The sequence below is a fragment of the Dromiciops gliroides genome, chromosome 5 (genome assembly GCF_019393635.1).
Source record: "Dromiciops gliroides isolate mDroGli1 chromosome 5, mDroGli1.pri, whole genome shotgun sequence".
NCBI lineage: Eukaryota > Metazoa > Chordata > Mammalia > Microbiotheria > Microbiotheriidae > Dromiciops > Dromiciops gliroides.
The window spans coordinates 220,307,664-220,332,408 of NC_057865.1; the positions used below are offsets into that span (position 1 = coordinate 220,307,664).

Sequence of the window (24,745 nt, forward strand, 5' to 3'; positions counted from 1 at the left end):
AGATCTAGAGTGAAAATTGTGCATCTCTTAACATCTAATAAATTAATGTTAATTAACATTAAAGCCTTGAACCATTAATTAAAGCTGGGCAAAAGAACTAGACTAAGAATCAAAAAAACCTGTGTTCGCATTCAGATTTTTCTTAAAGTGTTTACTCTGTTTTCTAAAATCATCTTGTGATGACAAAGGAAATGTACAAATATTAGATTAGTTTTCTGAGTAATAGTGACTACAGATGTGCAGGGAGCAGGATGTGTAATTCTTTCTGTAATACCCTTGGTACTTAAATAACAACAGGCAGAATCTATTAGTATAAGTCTCAAATTCTTAGAGGAGATGAACTCTTTTAAATGATACTGTTAGAGCTTTTGAATTGGAAATTGATTTGTGTTATTCTCTTTATTCTTGGACAGCTAAAAAGAAGAATAAGAAGGGGAAGACCCTCACCTTGACAGACTTCCTTGCTGAGGATGGTGGCACTGGTGGTGGAGGAAGCACCTTTGTGCCCAAACCAGTCAGCTGGGCTGATGAAACTGATGACCTGGAAGGAGATGGTAATTTTCTGTTCCCTCCTCTTAATACCATGTAGATTAAACTGCTCCCTAATTATTTAAATCAGAATTCTTTCTTCCAAGAATGGGCCTTGAATCATATCTATTACTTATCAAGCCCAACACAATGCTCTGCTCGTAGCCCAGTAAGTGCTGATCAAGTGAAAGAATGAACGTGTGGGGTATGAGGTTATTAGGTTACAGGTATCTATGTTCTAACAAAGTCATTTATGGAATTTTATGCCCATAGAATTGATCAATCAGGGCACTGATTCTATTTGAGGTAATCTGAAGCTTTGAACTTAAAAGAATACATAATAATCAAATGTATCATAAATGGAAAGAGCACTGAACAGAGGTATTAGGGAAAGGGAATCAAGAAAAGACAAGATCACTGGTCTGGTCCAATCTTTCCATGTTATAGAACTTCTCCACTTTGCCGCTGTTGCCTTAATTAAGTCAACTCTTTGGGCTTCAGTTATGCTCACCTGTAAAATAAGGGATTTTGATTAAAAATCCATAATTCTCTATTACATAGTATGCCAGCTGTGACCAAGGTGTGATATTGCTGCCTTGTTTTATTGTCTTTAGAGTTGGAAGGGACCTTAGAGGTCATCTAGCCCAACCCCCTCATTTTGCAGATGAGGAAATTGAGGCTCTCAGAGAAGTTAAATGACTTGCCGAAGGCCATACAGATAGGAGGTGGTGGAGCCAGGATTCGAACTCGGGTCTTCTGACTCCAAATTCAACACATTTCCACTCTGCCACGATTGCCCCTAAATCCCTGGACATGGGAGAAATTATCAGGTATTATAAGGGGCAGGGGAAGTAGTGGTGGTGGCAGAGGGTGTAGAATCTTGAAAATAGGAGTCTTGAGAATATCATAGGGAGATGATTTGGTTCAGTTGGGTGTAACAAATCTGTAGTATACCCACCTCCCAGTGTATGATTGTCATCATTGTTTCCCCCAGGCTCCCCCTCCCTTTTTTTTTCTTTAAACCAAAATCTGGTGAGAATAGAAAGATTACCCCCTCCCCTTTTCTTAGGAAAGATTAGCTCAAATTATTTAGATTTAGTGCTAAAAAAAATTCTTAGATGATGTAGTCCAATCCTTCATTTTATAGGTAGGTAAACGGGCCAGAAAAGAATTTTAATCCCTTGCTTATGGACATAGGGGGTATAAGTGTCAGCCTGGATTTGAAACCAAGTCTGGGTCATTTACACTGCATCCTTCATTCTCTTCCCCTTTTGCAGTCAACTTAATTGAAAAAACCAGCCATTCTGTCTATAAAGTGAGGAAGGTCAGACCTATGGAAGGAGAACTGACTGCAGGGTAATTGACTGGGGAAGTGGGCATTTGCTATTAGAGGGCTTAGAACATTCAGTTCTTGTTTTTAAGAGTATTTTCACCTTCATAGACTCCCAGTATTGCACAGAAACTTTAAATCATCTAAGCCAATCTCTCTCCCCCTCCCTTTACCTGAAGCCATTCTACAAATATCTAGAAAATAAAATGATTATCCAGTTTCTACTGGAAGTCCTGCAATGTTAGGGAACATTCTATTTCTTGAGGTAATCCAGCCTTTTTTTAAAAAGTTTTTCATTAAACCTTGCTGAAATCTACTTCCATATAGCTTGTCATTGTTAACTAAGGGAGATAAATGTACCAGGTTCCAAACCAAAGAAGGATTTATTGGCCTATCTTTCACCTACATGACAACCCTTTAGGTGTTTAAGCAGATCACCTCTTAGCCCAAAGTACCTGGAAACTCTTAAGTGGTACTTTGAAGTTCCATCATCTGACCCCGCCCTGTGCTTTTTATGTCCACTATTCCCAAGCAAGGTTGAGAGAAGAGAAATGATGAGCAGGGGTGAGTTCTGTCACAATGACTGTTGCCACCTGATAAATTCCTCCCATCTAGCCCATCAGAATTCCATTATCTTTCCAAGATTAGCTTTAGCTGCATCTCTATAGTTTAGTTTTCTAAACTCTAGACTCTAACCTTGAAAACAACCTCATACTTTTTGTTTATTCGATAGTGTTTAATATACTCTAGGTACTTGATGAATCCTGATTTTTTTTTTAATTAATTAAAAATTTTTTTTTTGGTGAGGCAATTGGGGTTAAGTGACTTGCCCAGGGTCATACAGCTAGTGTCAAGTGTCTGAGGCTGGATTTGAACTCAGATCCTCCTGAATCCAGGGCCAGTACTCCATCCACTGTGCCACCTAGCTGCCCCTGAATCCTGATTTTTTAAAAGATAAAGTAGTTGAAATTTAATCTCCTATCAACTTCCTGTACTATGCCTTGATTTTATTTTTATTTTTCATGGAATGTGTTTGAAGAAATTAGCTGGAAGTATTTTGACCCTAGATTGCATTTAAGGTCTCAAAGTTCTTAAGGTCTCAAAGATCTTAGCAACAACTCCTCTTTCACATTCCTGGCAAATCCAGTTTTTGCTACTCTAATAATAAGTATAATTAAAGCTTAAAAACTTTATATAACACTTTTTTGAAGTTGTAAAAGCACTTTGCGTGTATTATTTCACATGATCCTCAACAATTTTTTTAGGTAGGTGCCAGGATCAGCCTCCTTTTACAGAGGAGGAGACTGAGGCTTAAAGAGGTTATATGACTTGCCTGTGGTGACATAGCTATGTAACGATTGGAATGATGCTACCTGCTGGAGACTTACTGTAGGAAAGCTCCATCATGAGGAGAAGGTCTCTGAGGGCAAGGCCATGCAGCTTTTCTTTGGCATCAGGAAGTGACATTTGCTTGTAGGAGGAAGAGGGGGCGAGGCTGGCGTTCTCGTTCTTTCTCTCTCTCTCTCTCTCTCTCTCTCTTTCCTCAGAATGGAGAAGAGAGCTAGAAATGCACTCTCCCTTTAATAGATGAATCTAGGACTTTCTTTTTCTTTTCACCAAATTCTTATTCTCCTTAATAAACGCTTAAAAGTCTAACTCTTGGGGCAGCTAGGTGGTTCAGTGGATAGAGCACCGGCCCTGGAGTCAGGAGTACCTGAGTTCAAATCCGGCCTCAGACACTTAACACTTACTAGCTGTGTGACCCTGGGCAAGTCACTTAACCCCAACTGCCTCACTTTAAAAAAAAAAGTCTAACTCTTGCTAAAGCTTATAATTTATTGGCATCCACTCATTTAGACAGACAAGCTAGAATTTTAGCCCCTTACAGCTAGCAAGTACCAAACTCTAGAGGTCACTCTAGCAAGTGACCTCTCCTAGTAGTTAGGGAGCTTATTGTCTTGCAAGTACTCTGTATTGAACCCAAATCTGCACATGACTTGAATGACAGCCTTTTATATTTTTTGAAAGCTGTCCTGGCCCTCTGATTCTTTTTCATGTAAAGTGCTGGTTCAATATAGTTGAAAAAAGGACCTAGCCTAGGATTAGTCCCTTAAATCATATGGCCTCAGATCATTTAACTTCTTAATTTCCATTTCCTTTACTTTAAAAGGGGAACGGTAATTGCGAAGTAGTTATGAGGGTTAAATAACACTATGTAAAAGCACTTTAGAAACGAATGTATTTGATATATAAAATGTGACTTAACAGTAATCTCAATCATCCACCCTCTTGAATATACTCATGTTTGTTGGTGATGATATCTCATAACTCCACAGTATATTCTAAATGAAGGCTTACTCTGATGAGTAGAATTTTTATCTCCTTTGATTTTGATGCCATATACCACTTGCAATGGTTTAATTTATCATATTTTCTACTCACCTCTGATTTGATTGTTATTTGGCAAATTAGCCTTTTTTCGCCCATATTTTCTCTTAATATGACATTTGGTAAAAAATAAGCGGGGCAGCTAGGTGGCGCAGTGGATAAAGCACCAGCCCTGGATTCAGGAGTACCTGAGTTCAAATCTGGCCTCAGACACTTGACACTTACTAGCTGTGTGACCCTGGGCAAGTCACTTAACCCCCATTGCCCTGCCAAAAAATAAAATAAAATGCAACCAATAAACTGAATAGAGAAAAAGCTTCAGTCGATAAAAATGCAGCAAAATCTGACTGGTCAGTATCATCCTTCTTACTTGGCATAGTGAAAGCCTGCCATCTTGTGGGGGCAAACTTTGTCCCAGGAGAAAGGTTTGGGCAGGTCTTTGAATTGAAGATTTGGCTAGGTGTTGGGGGCATAAAGCAGTAGGAGCTGGAAGAAGATACCTCTTGGTTGGGAGTAGGAACAGGAAGACCCTTCCCAAGTCATCCTTGTGGAAAGGGACAGCCAGCTAGTGAAACAATGCTTTCTGCTGACCTATTCATGCCTTTTTCTGTATAATAGCAATAGTCTGATTGGAAGCTTTTTACATATGAAGCCTCATCAGCAGTCTCAGAAAATTGTTTTACACATATACCTTAAAAGAACTTCATACCTCAGAGTTTCCAGAGGTCTGTCCCTTAAGGTGCCATAGAATTGAGGTGGAGTTGGTGCTTTGTCAGTAGGAGTAAGAGGAGTATTTCTCAGATAAGTAGGGTCCAAACCATGAAGGATCTTATAGACTTCATTTATACCATAAGGAACAGGCTTAGAAACAACAAATCACTTCAGATTGAATGGCATTTTAAGAAATATTTGTGCATTTTTATTTGTCTTGTTATGGTCATTTTATTGGCTCTCTTTGGACCCTGGTGATTTTAATAATTACATTTGGTGTTCTTAGATCTGGAAACATTAGTAGGGTGGGAGCTGGGCTTCATCTTTTGATTCTATGGAAACCACTTTTGTCTTCTAGTTTCCACCACTTGGCATAGTAATGACGACGACATGTACAGGGCACCTCCTATTGACCGTTCCATCCTGCCCACTGCTCCACGGGCTGCTCGGGAACCCAATATTGATCGGAGCCGCCTTCCCAAGTCGCCACCCTACACTGCTTTTCTAGGGAACCTGCCCTACGATGTGACAGAGGATTCCATCAAGGAGTTCTTTAGAGGATTGAATGTATGTCATTTTAAAAAACATTTTCAGCAGTTTGGCTAGCATGTATAATGCTTTCTTTTTCAGACCTGATGCATCCAGCATTGTGGTGCTTTAGGAGCTCCAGATTCTTTTCCTTTGTGTGTGGGTCTTAGTAGCTCAAGAAATGGATCTTTGGTGGTAGACAACTTGAACTTTCATTTCACAAGGAGCTATGCATATTCATGATGGTTTTTCCATTCAGTGGATACAAAAATCAATGTTAAGGTGTTCCTCTTGGTTCTAAATGGAATGGTGAATAGCACTTTAAATTGTTGAAACTTTAAGACTTGGTTAAAGAAGAAATATCAGTTGGAAAATTTCTTATATTTGTTAGCCAGAATCTGATTTACTGATTTCACTTTTGTGTCTTAGCAAATATATAGGATAAATTGAATGGGATTGGTTAAAAAAAAAAAAACCCACAAAACTTTGTTTCTACAGCTCTGCATAATACACATACCATTAAGAAGTCTAACCGAAAATTTCCGATTTTGCAAATTGATCTAAATGTTGACTTCAGTGCTGAAATAGATTGGGATTTCATAGAGAAACCACCACTTCTGTTTTTTCTCCCCTGACTTAACTCTTTGAGGTTATAAGCCCCTTGTGATGTCAGAGATAGTTTTCCTATTATCTTAAAGAGATACCTAGGGTCTTTTGGCAATTGAATTAATGGAGCTGGGTATTTGTTCCTAAGTTTTTGATTAATTTTCTATGGCTTTTGGAAATTTCATTCTTAGTTCATTTGGAAGGGGAACAATAGACTAGAACATGGGTGTCAGCCAAGCACATCCTCAAAAGAAAACATTAGTCTGCTAGTGAAAGTCAGCTCTTCCCTTGTCATATAGCAGGATGTTATTTCAATTCCTCTTGTGACTGTCATACTTAAGGGTGAGTTGTGTTTTCTTGTGAAGAAAGTAGGTGCTTAAGTAGACTTTGAAGATGACTTAGGCTTTGGGCACATCCTAATTAGGGGACTGTTCAATAGTCATCAAAACATCTCCAAGAGATGGCTACTAGGTTCAGACAAACAGTGGATTCCAGGGGACAAAAACAGCAGATAAAAGATGTGGATAAGGTGTATATTTCAGAATATCCCATTGAGCCATAAATGTGAAATATACTCTATGATTTGTGGACGAAAGGAAAAAACATCTATGAGATTCACATTTTTGTTTACTGAAGTAAATACCAAATTAGGTTTCTGTACCGCCACATTAATACCTGGAACAGGGCAAATTGTCATGCTTATAGTAGGTGTTTGGATATTTGAATGGGAGAATTGATTTGTTGAACTAAGTGTATGTTCAGGTTCAGATTAAGGGATTGTTTGATATAGTTATTAATTATTAAGCACTTACTGTGTCAAGCACCAGGGATCTAGCCACAGATGAAGTAATCTCTGCCTGAAGTTTAAATTCTAATGGGGAGGCAACTGGAGGATCACCTTGTGAAAAAGGAGGGGGAGGTACTTGAGTTGGCACTTGAAGGAAAACTGAAATCCCAGGAGGTAGAGATGAAGAGAGGGAACGTGGCATGTAGGGTTGCTAGTACAAAGCCACAAAAAGAAGCGGAGGCTGGTGTCACAGGATAAGCGAAAAAGTGTGACTGGACCAGAGGGCATGGAGAGAAGTAACTGATCATAAGGCTAGAGAGAAAGGCCAGGTTGTAAAAAGCAATGTCAAATAAGAGGAGTTCATGTTGAATCCTAGAGATAAAAGGAAGTCAAAGATGGGGAAGGGTCAAATAGGATTGGCTGCAAATTCAGTGGCTTATACAATTCTTGTCAGCAAATTCAGAATTACAAGTTGTCCTTTGACTGTTCATAACATTTAACTCAAATGACAGATGTATGGTTGGCAGAAATAGGTCTTCGTTCTGTTCCTTTGTTCTATGTCCCTATTCTTATAACATCAGCATCACCCATCCCTCAAGCTTTTGAATGCTGAGGGTGTTTCATTTTTGTCTTTGTGCCCCCCAGAGCAGTTTCTGACCCATGGTGGGTATTTAATAAGCACTTGATGATCTTTGTATTAAACCACTTAGTGATCAGTTCAAATGACCTGTCCTTCCCATCATGTCTCTTCCCAGAAATACTGGGATGGTACAACAAAAAGTAGAGGTATCATTCCTACTTTGATAAGGTTAGCTAAGCTCATTGAAAGGAGGGGAAAGAACTATGTCTCTAAGTGAAGATGCTGGTTTTGTTTCTTCTACTAGATCAGTGCAGTACGTTTGCCACGGGAACCCAGCAATCCAGAAAGGTTGAAAGGTTTTGGTTACGCCGAGTTTGAGGACTTGGACTCACTGCTCAGCGCTTTGAGCCTGAATGAAGAGGTGAGTGACCAGAGGAGGTGTTGCTTACTCCCAAGGGACCTATCTGCTGGCAGCCTGAGATGCTACTGGAAACTGGGCACCCTCTCCCTGAGACTGGCAATGTCTTTCAACTATGAAGAAAAGCCAGGCCTGTTCAATCCCACAGGCTCAATACTGTGGGACTTGCCAGGGGAATTAAGGAAACCTGTTTCACCCTAGTAAGTCTTTTTTTTTTTTTTTCTTGTTTTTGGTGAGGCAATTGGGGTTAAGTGACTTGCCCAGGGTCACACAGCTAGTAAGTGTGTAAAGTGTCTGAGGCCAGATTTGAACTCAGGTACTCTTGAATCCAGGGCTGGTGCTCTATCCACTGCACCACCTAGCCGCCCCCTTTTTCTTTTCTTAATAGAATTTCACATCAAGCAGGGTCACTGTCAGAAGCAGTTTTGTGCAAATGGCCCCTTCCTTCTTGTTCTCAAAAGGTTTTGTTATCACCAAGCAATAAACCAGGCTTACAAATTCCAGTTTGATTTGGGACTAAAGGAACATATTCCTCACTTAAATGTTTCAGTAGAGGTGGTCTCACTTTAAGAACAGGGTTTAGTGACACTTTTAGACATTTTAACTGAATGGTAATTAACAAAGCCATTTTCTTCATGCCAGTTGGGAGGGAAGAATTGTCCTGTGGAAGCAGATTTTCATTTGTTTTACTTGACTCTAAGAGTAGAGCTAGAACTAACAGGTGGAAGATAGATGGGCAGAGTTCAGTTTGCCAAGCAGTTAAATTTTTTTTTTTAATGGTTTGGGTTACCTTGGGTAAGTTAGTGGAGTTCACTGTCCTAGGAGGTGTTTAAGCAGAAGCTGAATGACCCTCTCTGTTAAACAAGAAAGTAGAGAGAATTCTCAAAAATTAAAGTGAGGCCTCATTGATAAGGTTAAGCTAGAAAAAACCTAGTTAGTGCTAGTGGAAACAATATTTCCCACTTAAAACTTCTCTCCTGGATAAAGGTTCCTCCCCCTGTATTAAGAATAGAGGGAAGGGGCAGCTAGGTGGCACAGTGGATAAAGCACTGGCCCTGGAGTCAGGAGGACCCGAGGTCAAATCCAGCCTCAGACACTTAACACTTATTAACTGTGTGACCCTGGGCAAGTCACTTAACCCCAATTGCCTCACAAAAAAAAAAAAAAGAATAATAGAGGGATAGAACTTAGAAATCCAGCATGGGACATAATCTGTTGGGAGGAAATGTGGGCTTATAACAGTGAAGTTACTTTCTAGGAACACATCTAACATACTTGTAAAATTTGCTAGTTAACTTAGTAGAAGAGGTCTCCAGGAAAGAACCTGATTAGATTTTTTGGCAAGATTACGGTTTCTTAAACCTGATTTTCTATTCTTCCGTGCCAGAAAAAGGGTTAAAAGAGCTATAAGTTTAGGCTTAGAAATGTTTTTTGTCAAGCAGACTCATTGAGTGATATTTTCAATAACAAGATTTGGTAGGTGTATGCCTCTCAACAAGAGCTTTAAATCAAAATTTGTTTCTTCCCTTAATTTGTCCCATTTTCAGGTTAAAGTATTATAAGCTTATACTAGAAGAGCTCCAAACAGTGGTGTGAGAAGGAACCTGAATAGCCACTGTAATATGTTTATGAGTGCTCTCCTTGTGGGGGAGGAAATTAATTTTATTTAATTCCCATTTAGAATTTTAAAAACCGTGTTGCTTGATGGTGTGCAGTTTTGTTTTAGTTTCTTATTTTTTTAATTTTTCTGTGTCTGAACACAGCTCAACTTATTGTAATTCTCAAGGAGAGGGTCCCAGTTTTTTTTGTTGTTGTCTTTTAGAGAATTCTGTAGTTCTGAGAAATCTGGGTAGGAGTTACCTGGACTTTTTCATGTTGAGGCTAGCGCCAGCATTTAAGGAACCTTGACTGCAGGTCTCTCTTAGGAGTTCTGTATTCCAGTGTGAAACATTGGTTAATATAGTTGTGTGCTCTCAGTCTATAGGCAACAGAAGAATACGAGTGGATGTTGCGGATCAAGCACAGGATAAAGGTAAGAGCCAGTGAAGAAACTCATGATTTGTCATGGACCAGGGATCACAACTAAGGTGCTATTAGTTCCCCAAAGGTTTTGAATAAAAGGATCCTTATTATCCAGCTAAAGTTAGAATAAATGTTATGAGGACTAGATAACTGAATTGTGTTAAAGAATAGATAGGCAAGGCTTTGGGGAGGAAGATGTTAACATTGCACATAATGTGGGGAGGGATATGGTGTGGCCACCAGGAATGAACATTTTTATCCCATTTTACACTTGAGTAAACTGAGTCAGACATATTACATGATTTACCCAGTGGCACAGAGCTCTAATTAAGTGCCTGAAGTTGAATTAACTCAAGTCTACTTTAGGCCCAGTACTGTGCCACCATATTAGAGCTTCATGCTCGCTAGACTCCACCAGCCCTGTTCTCCCTAGCATCCCAGAAATTTAGTGCAGCTCTGTATAGGTAGATGGCTCAGGTAATAAATATAATGGGAGAGGGGGGATGACATTTGAGCACTAAGAGACAGATATCTATTCTTTCTGGACTGTAATAATTAACAATTTCCTTGGTTGTTTACCTTCTTTAGACCGAGATGATCGTTCCTTTGGCCGTGATCGGGATCGAAATCGGGACTCTGACAAAACTGACACAGACTGGAGGGCTCGCCTGCCACGGACAACTTTGATGACTTACCCTCCTCGAAGGGGTGATGATAGCTTTGGAGACAGTAAGTTCGTATTCTAACAAGTCACCTTTTGCAAATCAGAGACCTATTTAGAAGTGTAACTGTATCCCATAGTAACATTTCCCCAAATATTTAAAATTCTGTAATATAGCCTTACCTCAATGCAGCTGGGGCTGATGGGAATCAAGGGTTGTGATTGGGCCTTGAAAGGTATTCAGGTATGATGATTGTAGAGGGGGAGGTGAAGTGAAACCTGGAAAAGATAAAGAAAGAGGAGTTAATATACCCTTAAGTTGCTTCGTGCACACCACTTAGAGGAACATCATCATAAAGTGAAGCCTTTTCTAAAAAATGTTTCTAGTATAGGGGGATCCTTGTGCCTGTTTTTAAAAAAATTCTTTCATAATATGTCAATATCATTGGTTTCTTTTATAATCCTACATAGTTTACGTGTTTAATAACATTCTGAAGAGAAAGGGTCCATTCATCTGAACTTCTATATCTTAACATCTGTCATTAATATGATTTGTTTTAGGCAGGGGTAAAGAAATAGGACTTAGTGTACAGAAAGATAAAATTTCACTGAGGAACTTTATCTGAAGCCTTGAAATTGGCCAGTGGGAAAGGAGAATGGTGTTATCTGGTTCTGAACATTTTTAGGAAGGATGTGCCCTGGTGTGGTGAATGTACCAAGGCTATGTGGAGTTGGTGTTGGTCTACTCTGTTATGTGTAATCTTTAAATGAGTAGATGTGGTTTCAGAGATGTCACGATGAAATAAGTAATCATAAAAATGGAGTACTTTGAGGTAGTGATTCCAGAGCCCAGGATTCAAACCCAAATCCTCTGAGTCAGCACTCTTTCTTCCGTACCAACTTGGTCTTCCTGTCTACAAACTAAAAACCAACCCTTCATTTGACCCTGCTACTCCTGAAATGATTTTCTTATGTCATTTCCTTTCGTTTGCTAGACTTTTATCAAGAATAGTCCTGTTCACAATGCATAGTGTGTCCCACCTATCCTTTAGTTTCCAGTCTTCACCACTCTTACACTCTTACTCTGTGGTTACCAGTGGACCTCTTAAGTGCCAAATTCGGTGTCTTTCTCTTTCCTTCACTTCCCTGCAAGAATTTGACACTGTTGGCACCTGGTTTTTTTAATTCAGTTTTACTGGAAAATTAGCACCAAAATATCAGCGTAAATGAAGTTCGTGTTGTCTCTGCATTCTTACAATTGCACAAACATTTTTTACAAAAAATAGTATTGATACATTTTGGTTTTACATAATATATCATATGAAATACATTTCCTTAAAAATAAATTTTCCATGATTGGCAAAAGGGGAGGGGTGTATCTCTTGATTTTAGCAGTAGGCTCTTGGCTTTGACAGTTATATTTATTTGACCTATTTTGTTCATGTGATTTATATTGTTGTAGTCATCATGTGTATTCTTTAACTTTGCTTTCTTCACTCAGCATCACCTCATAAAAATCTTTCCATATTTCAATAAATTCTTCATAGCTATCTTCCTTTTAGCATAGTGAAGGTTCCATTACAGTACTTACTTACTACAATTTATTCAGCCATTCTCTAAACATTGAACACGTTTTTAGAAAATCACAAATGATGCTGCTGTGAACATTTTTGTATGAATGGGTTTTTTCTTTCTGTTGTTAGTGTAGTTCCAGTAGTCAAATTTCTGAATCAAAGGATGTGAAGTTTAAAATTTTGTCTTGCATAATTCCAGATTGTTTTCCAAAGCTGCTGAACCAAATCACGATTCTCCCAGCAGTGAATTAGCGTGTCGGTCTTCCACAGCCTCCAACAATGAGTTTTCATATGTTTTAGCTATCATCTTTACTTACTGGATGAATGTAAGGTTATACTTTAGGTTACACAACAATAATTGAGATCATCAGTGCTTAAAAGTATTAATAATTGATTCACATTTCTGTATTGCTTCAAGTTTTACTCAATGCTCGTTTTCTGGTCAATAAGGTCCCTTCTATGAAATATAGGTAGATGTTCAAGTATCTGTCCTTGCCTGCCTTTCCATGTCTCTATATTTCCTTTTGATGAGCTTTCAACTGTCCCATTGATACAAATGACTCAGAAATATATTTTCTAGATCCTTATTTCTGGCTATCTCCTGGACAGTTCCAACTGTAATTCCTACCAATACCTGAAATTTAATAAGTCCAAAGCAGGATTCATGTACTTCTTCCCAAAACTACCTCTCCATTTCATTTGTTTAAAATGATAGCTTTTATTGATTTTCTTTTTTGACATTGCTTAGATACACACCTGTAGTTATCTCCTCTCCTATCCCTTATAACAAGTCTTTAAAAAAAAGAAAAGGCAGCAAAAAACATAAATACATTATATCTCCCATCTCTGCAGAGATAAGTTATCATCTCATAGCTCTCTTTTGAGGGCAGGCTTATTTATGCTTTAGAAACATTCAGTTTTCATTGGTTGTATAGTGGAGGGTTTTTTCCATTTTATATTTTGCAGTTATGTGTACTATTTTCCTGACTCTGCTTATTTTGCTTTGTATCAGTTCATGTAATTCTTTCCATGCTTCTATATTCATTATAAAACAGTATTCTTTGATTACATGAGTACCACAAATTGTTTAGCTATTCCCCAAATGACATCCACTTTTTTATTTCTTTACTGTTGTGAAAAGTTGTGCTATATATATATTTTGGTGTATATGGAACCTCTTCCTTTTGAGGGGGGTCAGTGACCCATTTGAGGTATTATTAAAATCTCTAGGTCAAAAGGTTTGCACCATTTTACTTGCTTTATTTATAGTAATTCCAAATTGCTTTCCAGAATAGTTAGGAAAGAGAAAAACATGAGCAAAACCAATTGGTAAAAAGTCTAAAAATATGTGCAGCATGCCATAGTCTTGGATGCTCCAAGTATGCAAAGGGGAAGAAAAGAGAGTGGTCTCTTATATCTCTTCTTTGCAGTCGTAATTGTTCTTAATAGTTTTGTAACATTTGCTTTTAATTTTTTAATGGTGGTTCTTCATTTAAATTGATGTTGATCTTTGTGTATGTTGTTATCTTGGATCCGCTTACTTCTGCATCAGTTTGTGTAGAGCTTTCTATGCTTCTCTAATTAATATTCACCATTTCTTATAGCACAGTAATAAACCATTATGTTCATTTTTTTAAATGTGTTCAATTTCCTAATCAGTAGATATCTGCTTTGTTTCTAATTCTCCACTATCATAAAAAGTACTGCTATAAATATTTTGGTACATGTGGATCCTTTTTTGTCAGTGACCTCCTTGGGTTATAGACCAAAGGAGTAGAATCTCTAGGTCAAAGGGTAGTCCCCTTTGTTTTGTATTCTTACAAATTGCTTTCCAAAATGGTTGTACTGCTTCACAGCTCGCCTCAAAATACACTAGTGTGCCTATCTTTCTACAACTTTTCCCACCAAACTAGTTCCATCTTTTGTCATCTTTGCCAGTTTGTTTGTATGTGAGGTGAAACCTTATAGTTGTTTTGATTTGTATTTCTTTTATCATTAGTGATTTGGAGCATTCTTTCTTGTGGTTAATAGTTTTCAATTCTTTCTAAAATTGCTCATATCCTTTGACCACCTATTGATTGGGGAACAGCTTTTGGATACTGGCTATGTGCTTGTGTGTATATCTTTATCTAAAAAAAATTGATACAAATGTTTTTTTCCTTTTTGACCACTTCCTGAATACTATTTTTTGCAGAAACTTTTCAGTTTCATGTAATCAAAGATATATCCATTTTATCTTTCATAATTGCTTCTATTCTTTGGATAAGAATATTTCTATTCATGGCTATGAAAAATATATGATTTGCTTATCTAATTTTTTTGTTGGATGAACTTTAAAGTCCCATCTTTTTTGAATGTATTGTTGAATATGGTATAAGCCAGACTGCTTTACAGTTTTCCCAGCAGTTTTTACCAAACTATATTATAAAGCAGCAAGCATCACATACATTACTTAGGAAAAATTTGTATTGTTCTTACTACTGATTTGGAACATTCTTTAATGTAGTTACTAGTTTTTAATTCTTTTGAGAACTCCTTGTTCATAAAGCCTTAGTCTTACTCTAATTTTTATTTCCTCTTTCTAATATTTCTGTCCATGCCTCTCCATTCTAGCTGCCAACCACCCAGGCTTTAGATCCTTATTGCTTCTTACCTAGACTGGAGTAGCTTTTCATCCATCTCTCTTCACTTAGCTCTGTGTTCTCTTGCTAGAATAATCTCCCTAATTTCTGGACCTGATGACATTACTATCTCAATCTTCAGGGCATTCCCATAGTGAGTTATCTTGGTATGCAAGGATTGTAATCTGGTCAGATCTACCTCTTTAATGCCATGTTTGACCTGGTGTTGTTATTAACCACTGTTCACAGTGCTCAAATTAGACTGAATTACTCAACTGCTCCACAAATGTCCTTTTCCACTTCTTGTCCTTCTGATCACACCTGCAACATCCATCCTTTACCCCAGTCTCTGCCTGTTGAAATCCTTCCCATTCTTTAAAGCACAAGTTAAATGCCACCTCTTTCACAATTATCTAATTTGTGTTTATTATAACATAGCATTTTCATCGTTTGATTATAAACTTCTTGAAAGCAAGCCCCCATAACTTATTTAGCTTCATGTATCTTCAGAATTCAGTGCTTTGCACACAAGTATTGAATATAGATTTATTTTTATTTTATTTAGCTCAGTATTAGGCAAAATTGTGTTAATGTTTTAGGATAAGACTCCAGAGCTCCCGCTTAGTAGTAATAGCATCTAAATGATCCAAAGGTACTGAGTCCTGTCATCAGTCTTGTTACCTGCATGTTTCTTCCTAGAGTATCGTGATCGTTATGATTCAGACCGGTACCGCGATGGTCCACGACGAGATATGGACCGATACGGAGGCCGCGATCGATACGATGACAGGGGCAGCAGAGACTATGATAGAGGTATGTAGTTCTGTTAGATTGCCCATGAAGGAGTAGAATAGAAGGAAATAAAAGGTGTTACCCTGTAGGAAGGGAGGGAATTAATCTTTTTAATGGATCTAATTTCTGGTGACTTAAAACTTTGTGCCAATACACGTAGGGTTTGTATAGAACATTGCAAGCTTACTTTGTGATCTTATTGAAGAGTTCTTCAGCTTTATTTATTTTCCCAGGTATCTTTTTGCCTTTTCCACTAACAGTAATTCTCATTTTAGGACAATTGTATCTTTTTGTCAGTACTATCCTCTTGTCCCGCAGGTTTTGATTCTAGGATAGGCAGTGGCAGAAGAGCATTTGGTAGTGGGTACCGTCGAGATGATGATTACAGAGGAGGAGGAGATCGCTATGAAGACAGATACGAAAGACGAGATGATCGGTCATGGAACTCGAGAGATGATTACAGCCGGGATGATTTTAGGCGTGAAGACAGAGGTAATTTACTCTTTTTACTTTCTTCAGGGTAAGGCAGCTAAGGAAACTTCAATTATTAGAAAATTAATGATGTGGAAATATCTTTTTTTGTGAATTCATGTTGAGTCAGAAGAATCCTTTGGAAACAAAGCAAAAACCTTAAGACCAACAGTTTACTAATTTTTCTCAGAGTGTATTCTTGGGGAAAGTATCATAAAGTAGATTGTGTTTTCCCAGAGGAAAAAACTTAGTGTGTCTTTTGTACAGAGAAAGTACTCAAAATACTAAATTGTAATTGTGTTACATTCTTACATTAATCTTTTTTTTTTTAATTTTGAACCTAAATGCAAAAGGACAAAAAAAAGTCCATGTACACAGCACAACATAAAAAAGATTCCTTATAAAACCATGGATCTCCATTTCAGTATTTACTTTAAAAAAAAAAAACAACCTAATAAATACACATCGTTTTCAAAGCTACCCTCCTTTTCTGTGCTTCCTTCTAAGTTTTCTTTTGTTCTTTTCCCCTCCTTCCCCACCCTAGAAAAGACGACTACCATTAGACACAAATAGGTTTTCTTACATTTATGGGGGGTGGAGGGGGGAATGAGGGTTAAGTGACTTGCCCACGGTCACACAGTTAGTGTCAAGTGTCTGAGGCCGGATTTGAACTCAGGTCCTCCTGAATGCAGGGCCAGTACTTTATCCACTGGACCACCTAGCTGTCCCTCTTACATTTATCTTAAACTTTATCCTACCCATCAAACGTTATGAAGTACATTCCTAATCAAAGTTAATTTAGACAAATACTATGATCAGAAAAGCCTAAGAAATGGTCATCAATGTATTATACACATTAGGAAGCTGCACTGTCGGAAGAGGTCTTCTGTATAACTGGGGAGGTCATTAACCTTTTTGGGTCTGAGTTTATTCATCAACTAAGTCAAATAGACTATAGTTTTTTCAATGGAGTTTCATTCAGTGGAGTTTTTAGGCCATGTTTATCTCTGTTTCTTAGGTAAACTTCTTTGTCTCTCTGAAATGTAGAATAATGTTTCAGTATTCCATCTCCATTCGGCAATTTCTATAAATGCAAAATAATTGTGCTTTGCATTATCTTAGTGTTTTTGCTAGAATTCATCACTCACTCATAACCCACCCCCCCCCCCCAAATATTTGGGAAATATTTCACAGTCCAATGCCCGAATTTTGTTTTCCACATTTTTCTTTGTGCTTCCCATGCAACTTATTCTGCTTCATTGTGGGCTTTTGAATGAACTTTATAATTCTTGACTTCCCCACATCAACTAACCCTTGCCATTAAAATGTTCTCTTTAAGAGCTCCAGCCATGGAGTTTTCTTGACGGTAATAAAGGAATATTCATTCTTTAAAATTACAAATTGTAAAATTTAGTAAGAGAGAGTAATGTGGGGAAAGCCATTACAACTGAAAGAGAACTAACTAAAAATGGGGGGACCAGTTCAATCCAGTTTCATCTGGCCTAGGTCAGAGTAACCCAGATGACAATAGAAGCACACACTATTGACAAACATGAAGCTATGTCAAAATTGTTTGCCCCAAGTGATTCTCACTCTGCTATCATTCTAAAGGTCTGATTGTATAGTATTGACATATGGGTAGGTACTAAAATGCCTCCTAAGTTTGCTATATCTAAAATTAATAATGTATACTAAACACATTTTTGCTTACCTTTTTGGAATAGAAAAGTCTTTAGAAGGATGAGTTGGAGGAATATGTATCTCTCTTCCTCTAAGACTAGTAGAAGCTTTCAGAAGTATTCCTTCCCTTACCCAAAAATAAGACTCATTGATTATAAAATAAATGTTTGAAGGTCTGATTAAAGACATAAATTGAATGAATTTTGGAAAACTAGAAGTATTCTCTTCAATCTGTGAAAGAAAAGGACCTGACCTGACAGTACAACATATAAGATATTGGCTTAGGTACTTTCCATAGTTATGGGATTATCTTGTGATCTCGTCGTCACCCCCCACCCACCCACCCCCCAGTGGATTTCAGTATTGTTTCAAGGTGGCTTAATATTAAATGGGAGCAAACTGCCCCCTGTGTTGTCATACTGTTGCCCTGTGCCCGTTCAAGACTAACCATGGGTGTTGAGCTTCCCAACAGAGGGAAAGAGCCCTGACGGTAGGGGTTTGATTGAAGATTCGGGGTTATGTTCCTCTGATTCTGTGTCAGCCTTCTACTTCATCAGGCTCTCAGATTGCTTCCTCCTCCCCCATCCCCAGACTGATGTTGAGTTTTCCAAAATCATTTAATATACAAAGCACCATTACGCTTTAGTGATTAAAAATTATCCCAAAGGGCAGCATTCCAGTCTTCAGAAAGCTTAAAATCTACTAAGAAGATAAAATCATGTAAATGGGGGGGGGAGCCGTGATAACTGAGAAGATCAAAGAAAGTTCCATAGAGGAGATGCAATTTGAGAAGCAGAGAATGGATGAGCTTTCTAGCATAGAGCATAGTTGGTCATAGTGCAGAGAGGTAGGAGACAATGTGAAGGACTTGAGACAGCTAAGAACAGACTGTATATGAAAGTGAGGAACATGAGAACATAGGGAAAAGCAGGTTGGAACCAGACTGTCATGTGCCAGGACCCAGAGGTAGCAGGGAGGCCACTGAAAGGAGGGGCAGACTTCTGCCTTTGTTTATTTGGGCAGCTTTGTGGAAGGGGAAAGACAGGTGGAGGCTATTAGAAGTAATAAGGGAATCAAGTGTTCATTTATTTTGCCTCTAAGGTCTTATTCCTCAGAAGGGAGGGTTCTTTTGGAGGAGGGAAATTGATCAAGAAGTATGGGGATAGGGGCAGCTAGGTGGAGCAGTGGATAGAGCACCGGCCCTGGAGGCAGGAGTACCTGAGTTCAAATCCTGCCTCAGACACTTAACACTTAGTAGCTGTGTGACCCTGGGCAAGTCACTTAACCCCAATTGCCTCACTAAAAAGAAAAGAAAAGAAAAAAGTATGGGGATGGGAACAAAACTTGGGGGGGGGCAATGGGGGTTAAGTGACTTGCCCAGGGTCACACAGCTAGTAAGTGTCAAGTGTCTGAGGCCGAATTTGAACTCAGGTCCTCCTGAGGGCCATTGCTTTATCCACTGTGCCACCTAGCCGCCCCCCAAAACATCTTTTTTAAAAAGAAAAGCACTAATGAGTAACAGGTCTCTAGGGCATTGACCAGGAGTGAAAAGAAGATGCCTGGGAGACCATGTAGAGTTGATGAGAAGGTCCCTGATTAGGTGGGGTAGAAAGAAGGGAAGGTCAAAAATTATCCTAAGGTTCCCTCTTAAGTAGGTATAAAGCTCCAACAGCATCAGGACTCTATCTTAGCTTTCCAAAGTTCTGACAAACTTAGCTCAGGCAAGTAGAGCCTAAGAAAGCGGCTGTTTCTGACACCCCACCCCATGATCCCCACACTCCACTGGGAAGGGACAGACTGACTATATCATTTGCCTATTGCAGTATGATTCCTTGCAATTCTTCTTACTCACTTTCTTTGCCATTTAATGCAAGTCTTCCTGTGTTTCTCTGCATCCCTATATCCCTGGTGTTTTGTTTTGTTTTTTTTGGTGAGGCTATTGGGGTTAAGTGACTTGTCTGGGGTCACACAGCTAGTAAGTGTCAAGTGTCAGAGACTGGATTTAAACTCAGGTCCTCCTGACTCCAGAGCCAGTGCTCTATCCACTGCACCACCTAGCTTCCCCTTGTTTTGTTTTAATGGCATGTTCTTCCTCTCTCTTCTCTCCCCTCCTTTCTAATTTTTAACTACTATAAAGAGTAAAGCTGTGAATATTCTGATACATGCAAAACCTAGACCTCTTTATGGTTTCTGCATAGATGTACATACTTCTCTAATTTTACAATTATTCCAAAAGCTTATTGGGATAGGTTATTCATTCATATAGCCTGAGAAGTTGCTACTTAATATCTATCATAAATATGTAAACTGTGTGGTTCAGATAACATCCATTTAGAATATCATTCCAAACATTGTATACTTAAATATTCAGAAACGAAATCATGTTCTGTTCTGTCTCTAAATAATCTTTTCAAAGAACACATTGTAGCTTTTTTTTTTTCTTGCTTTGGGAGTTTTTTGACTTTATGTTTGCATAAAAGCAGTAAAAATCTAGGCCAGTCTTATGACATTAAGAGAAAACCAATTAAATTAAGGGAATGGGGGGGGCAGTATTTAAGTACCTACCTACTATATGCTGAACTCCTAGATTACAAAAACAAAAAGTGGGCTTTGCCACTGAGGAGCTGGTAGAATAGAACAATGCCAAGGACAGCCAGCTGTGTGCCAGGCATTCTGCAGAGCACTTTTTGGTTTTGTTTTTGTTTTTTGGTGAGGCAATTGGGGTTAAGGGTCACACAGCTAGTAAGTGTCTGAGGCCGGATTTGAACTCAGGTACTCCTGAATCCAGGGCCAGTGCTTATCCACTACGCCATCTAGCTGCCCCCCTGCAGAGCACTTTTATAAACATTATTTTGATTTTCACAACAATCCTGAAAGAAAGGTGCTGCTATAATCAAGCCCCATTTTAGAGTTCAGGAAACAGGTTGGCTTGGCTGTGGTCACATAGCTAGTAAGTGTCTGAGGCCAAATGGCCCCTGACAGCCTCTTTTCAGAAGAGAGCACATTAAGGGGACCAGGAATGGCTTTCTATAAGAGATGGCACCTGAACTGAGCCTGGGAGAAATTGAAGGGACTCAGCAGGAGAGGTGGAAAGGACAGTTTTTGTTCTCTTCCCAGAGGTAGAAGATAGCATACTGAGTTTGGGAAACAGGAAGTAAATCCATTTGTCTAGAACAAGAGCTTGTAGGGAGAAGAGTAACATGCAATAAACCTGGAAAGGTGGGCCAGCTCAAATTCTTTTATAAGGCAAAACAGACAGTTTATGTTTTATCCTAGAGGCCATAGGGAAACTACTTAGGGTTCTTGAGTAGGGAAGTTATATGGTCAGGTATATGCCTTAGTAGCTCTGTAAAAGAAAGACTGCAGAGGAGGGGAGACTTGGAAGCTGGGGAGGCCAGTTAGGAGACTGAGTATTCTAGTCAAAAGGTAAAGAAGTCATGAGGGCTATGTGTTCATGGCCACAGGAAGAGAAATTCTAGTTACATTCTTATAATGTGAGACAACACATGGGGAATAGTGGGTGGAGATACTTTGGTAGAATCAGTGAGGCTTGAAAATTGAATGGACATGCAGGGAAGATGGAAAGGGAAGAGTTGAGGATGATGCCAAGATTGTAAACCCGGATGACTAGAAAGGTGACAATTTCTTCACCAGGAATAGGGGGTGTTTGGTAGGTTTGGTGGGGAATATAAGGAGTCCTCCTTTATATATCTTAGAGATATCCAGGGAGCCTCTGTTTGGAGGTATCTCACAGGCAGGCAAAGCAGGATTGGAGCTACAGAGAGAGACTAGGGCTAGATACCTGGTTTGAGGAGCCTGGAGGTGATCATTAAACCCAAACCTGTGAGAAGTGATAAGAGGATCCAAAGGAAGGTGTGTAGAAGATGGGCCAGAGCAAAGCTTTGGGGCATTGTGGGATGAGATGTGGATAAAGATCCAGAAAAGTAGTCTGAGCAGCAGCAATCAGGTAAGTGGGAGAAGAAATCAATCATTGGTGACCTTGAAAAAGGTAGTTTTAGTTGTGATGAGGTTGGAAACCAGATGGCAGACGTTTGAGAAATGAGTGGGAGCCGACAGGAAATGGAGACCTTAAGTCTAAGTGGCTTTTTCAATAGGGTTTGGCTCGGAGAGGAAGGAAAAAGAGATTCTAGTTCAGCAGTTTTAAGAGGTTGGTGGGGTTACATGTGGGGAAACAGGCTGATCTGAGTGGAAGACGGCTCCTACTTTCTACAAAGTTCATTGTTGTCTTTTTTTTTTTTTTTTTTTTTGGTGTGGCTTTTGGGGTTAAGTGACTTGCCCAGGGTCACACAGCTGGTACATGTTACGTGTCTGAGGCCAGATTTGAACTCAGGTACTCCTGACTCCAGGGCTAGTGCTCTATCCACTGCGCCACCTAGCTGCCCCATTGTTGTCTTTTTAAAGATGGTGTGCCAGATGCCTTTTGTGAGAGTCTGTTTAAAGCTTGTCGTAAGCAGAGATGATGAGAGGCCTGACCTAGGTTTTTCTTTACTCAGGACCCCCCCAGAGACCCAAACTGAATCTGAAGCCCGGAGGTGCACCAAGGATGAAGATTCGGTCAGCCAGCACCTCCCAGTCTAGCCGGGCCGCTTCCATCTTTGGAGGGGCAAAGCCCGTGGATACCCGCTGCCAGGGAACGAGAAGTAGAAGAACGACTACAAAGGAGCAAGAGAACTGCAGCGTCAGCTGGAGGGAGCCGAAGCTTGGAGAGACGGCCCGGGAGAGGTGAGGGAGAGGCGAGGGAGAGGCAGAGGCTGGGTGCTCCCTGTTCAAGGGGAGTAGCCGTCTGCACCTGCCTTAGATGGCCCCAGAGTCCAGGCTCCTGTCATCAGACAGGAGGTAGTTACTCTTCACCCTCCTCTCTCTTATATAGACAACCCCAAGTTGGCGAAGTGAGGAAACTCAGGAACGGTCAAGGACAGGAAGCGAGTCTTCACAGACTGGGAATACAGCTTCATCCAGCAGGAGTAGTCAAGACCAGCTATGGGGAGGGGAGGAGGGAAACACACCTTATTATGGCCAGCTCAGACAGGGATGATATATATGCAGAACTAAAATTTACACACTGATTATCCAAAGAACTTTCTTTTAATATTAATTTTAGCAAATACTGGAGATTCTTATTTGCAATGATCTTTTTTTTCTTTGGTGGGGCGATGAGGATTAGTGACTTGCCCAGGGTCACACAACTAATAAGTGCCATGTATCTGAGGCAGGATTTGAACTCAGGTCCTCCTGAATCCAGGGCTGATGCTTTATCCACTGTGCCACCTAGCTGCCCCGCAGGTGATCTTTTTCTTCAATTTTTTAGCTTTTGTTGAGAAGCTGAATGTATCAACTGTATTTTCTTTCCAGGTCTACGCTGTGCTTCAGTTTTTCCACTATATTGTTTTATATAAATGTTTTATAGTTGAGAATTTAGAACACATATCTCAGAGTTGAAGTTGTGTGTCAGTTTTTTCTGCACATATTGTAGGAGTTTACTAGAAATGCATACTATTTGAAATAGCTTCTTTTTTAGGATGTAAAACCCTGGTCTTACAGGTCAAAATGTGTTGATATTCCTTATAAATTGTTTGGTAGGTCCATATCAGTTGTGTGCCTGCTCACATGGATTTGCATGTTTGACATGGAATTCTTTTTGCCTTTTTAAGATTGTATCTTGGGGGGGGGGGGTTGGGGTTAAGTGACTTGCCCAAGGTCACACAGCTAGAGTAATTGTCACGTGTCTGAGGCTGGATTTGAACTCAGGTCCTCCTGAACCCAGGGCCAGTGCTTTATCCACTGTAACCACCTAAACTGCCCCTTTAAGATTGTATCTTGATGGCCTTGTGGGAAACACGTGCTGTTTGCCTCCCAAAATCCAAATAATTTATCTCCAACTATATATTTTTATTTTAGATTGGATTTTTTTAATCCTTCTAAGAGACCTGCCAAACCATACAAACTATAGCTCCCTACTACAATTTAAGGAGATTATTTTCTCTCTCTGAAAATCCTGGGTGGGGAGGTGGAGGAAAGGGGATTGCAGTGGAGGTAGAAGAAAGAATAGAACCATCCTGAATAGGGACTATATGTGAGATGTCTTAAATTCCTGTCTTCCAAATTAGTTTAATCTTTAAGGGGTGGGGTGAGGCTATTGGGGTTAAGCGACTTGCCCGTGGTCACACAGCTAGTAAGTGCTGGAGGCCGGATTTGAACTCAGGTCTCCTGAGTTCAGGGCCAGTGCTCTATCCACTGTGGCCACCTAGCTGCCCCAAATTAGTTTAATCTTGCACATGATATGGTAGTAATCAAGCCAGTATGGAAATTATGACATTTCAACCCAACCCAGCTAAAGTAAACCTATAAAAATAGAATGCCAGTGATCATAGTAGCTGACCTTTATATATCAGCCCCTTACTGTTAGCAAAGCACTTTGCCATGGTCATACATATGACAGTATTTTTGGGAACAGTGATAGGAAACAGTTGAAATTGGTCACAAAATATTTATCATCCTGGTGTGTCATTAATAAAATGTAAGGAAACAAAGTCACTGGGAAGAGCCCCTAGCTTTCTGATGACACATTATTGTCCTACTGTCCCTACAGACACACCGAAGGAGGGAGAGCGAGAAATCCTAGACAATGAAACATTCAACAAGGAAGAGGACTCTCAGTCTCCAACTTCCAGCCTTCTAAATCAGATCAGCTTCCTTAAAGGTGATGCCTGCGCCCCCGCCAAAGGAAAACGCTTGGGTGAAGCGAAGCTCCAATCCTCCTGCCCGATCCCAGAGCTCAGACTCTTCAGAGCAGCAGTCTCCCACAAGGCGAGTCTGGCACTTGGTCAGCTGGGGGGATTGGGGTCGGTTTGATGATGTCTATTTTATTGATGCTGTAATACCTCAGATTTAAGATTAGCAATAAGAGGGGTTATGGGGAGAGAAACAAGCATTTATTAAGAACTGAGTATGGGCCAAGTACTATACTGAACACCTTACAAATATCCCATTAGGTCCTCACAGCACCTTGTGAGATAGATGCTGTTAC

General features: G+C 39.5%; 1 protein-coding gene across 1 annotated transcript in view; it reads left to right on the plus strand.

Annotated features, from left to right (window-relative positions):
* The window catches only part of EIF4B (eukaryotic translation initiation factor 4B), a 40,391-nt gene that overhangs the window by 11,453 nt on the left and 4,193 nt on the right, over window positions 1-24,745 (plus strand). The window contains 13 exon segments of the mRNA XM_043965982.1: window positions 414-554; window positions 5,316-5,524; window positions 7,763-7,879; window positions 9,854-9,908; window positions 10,487-10,627; window positions 15,454-15,567; window positions 15,865-16,038; window positions 22,212-22,339; window positions 22,341-22,465; window positions 22,594-22,698; window positions 24,310-24,332; window positions 24,335-24,402; window positions 24,404-24,525. Coding sequence (XP_043821917.1) covers window positions 414-554; window positions 5,316-5,524; window positions 7,763-7,879; window positions 9,854-9,908; window positions 10,487-10,627; window positions 15,454-15,567; window positions 15,865-16,038; window positions 22,212-22,339; window positions 22,341-22,465; window positions 22,594-22,698; window positions 24,310-24,332; window positions 24,335-24,402; window positions 24,404-24,525 — 1,522 coding nt within the window.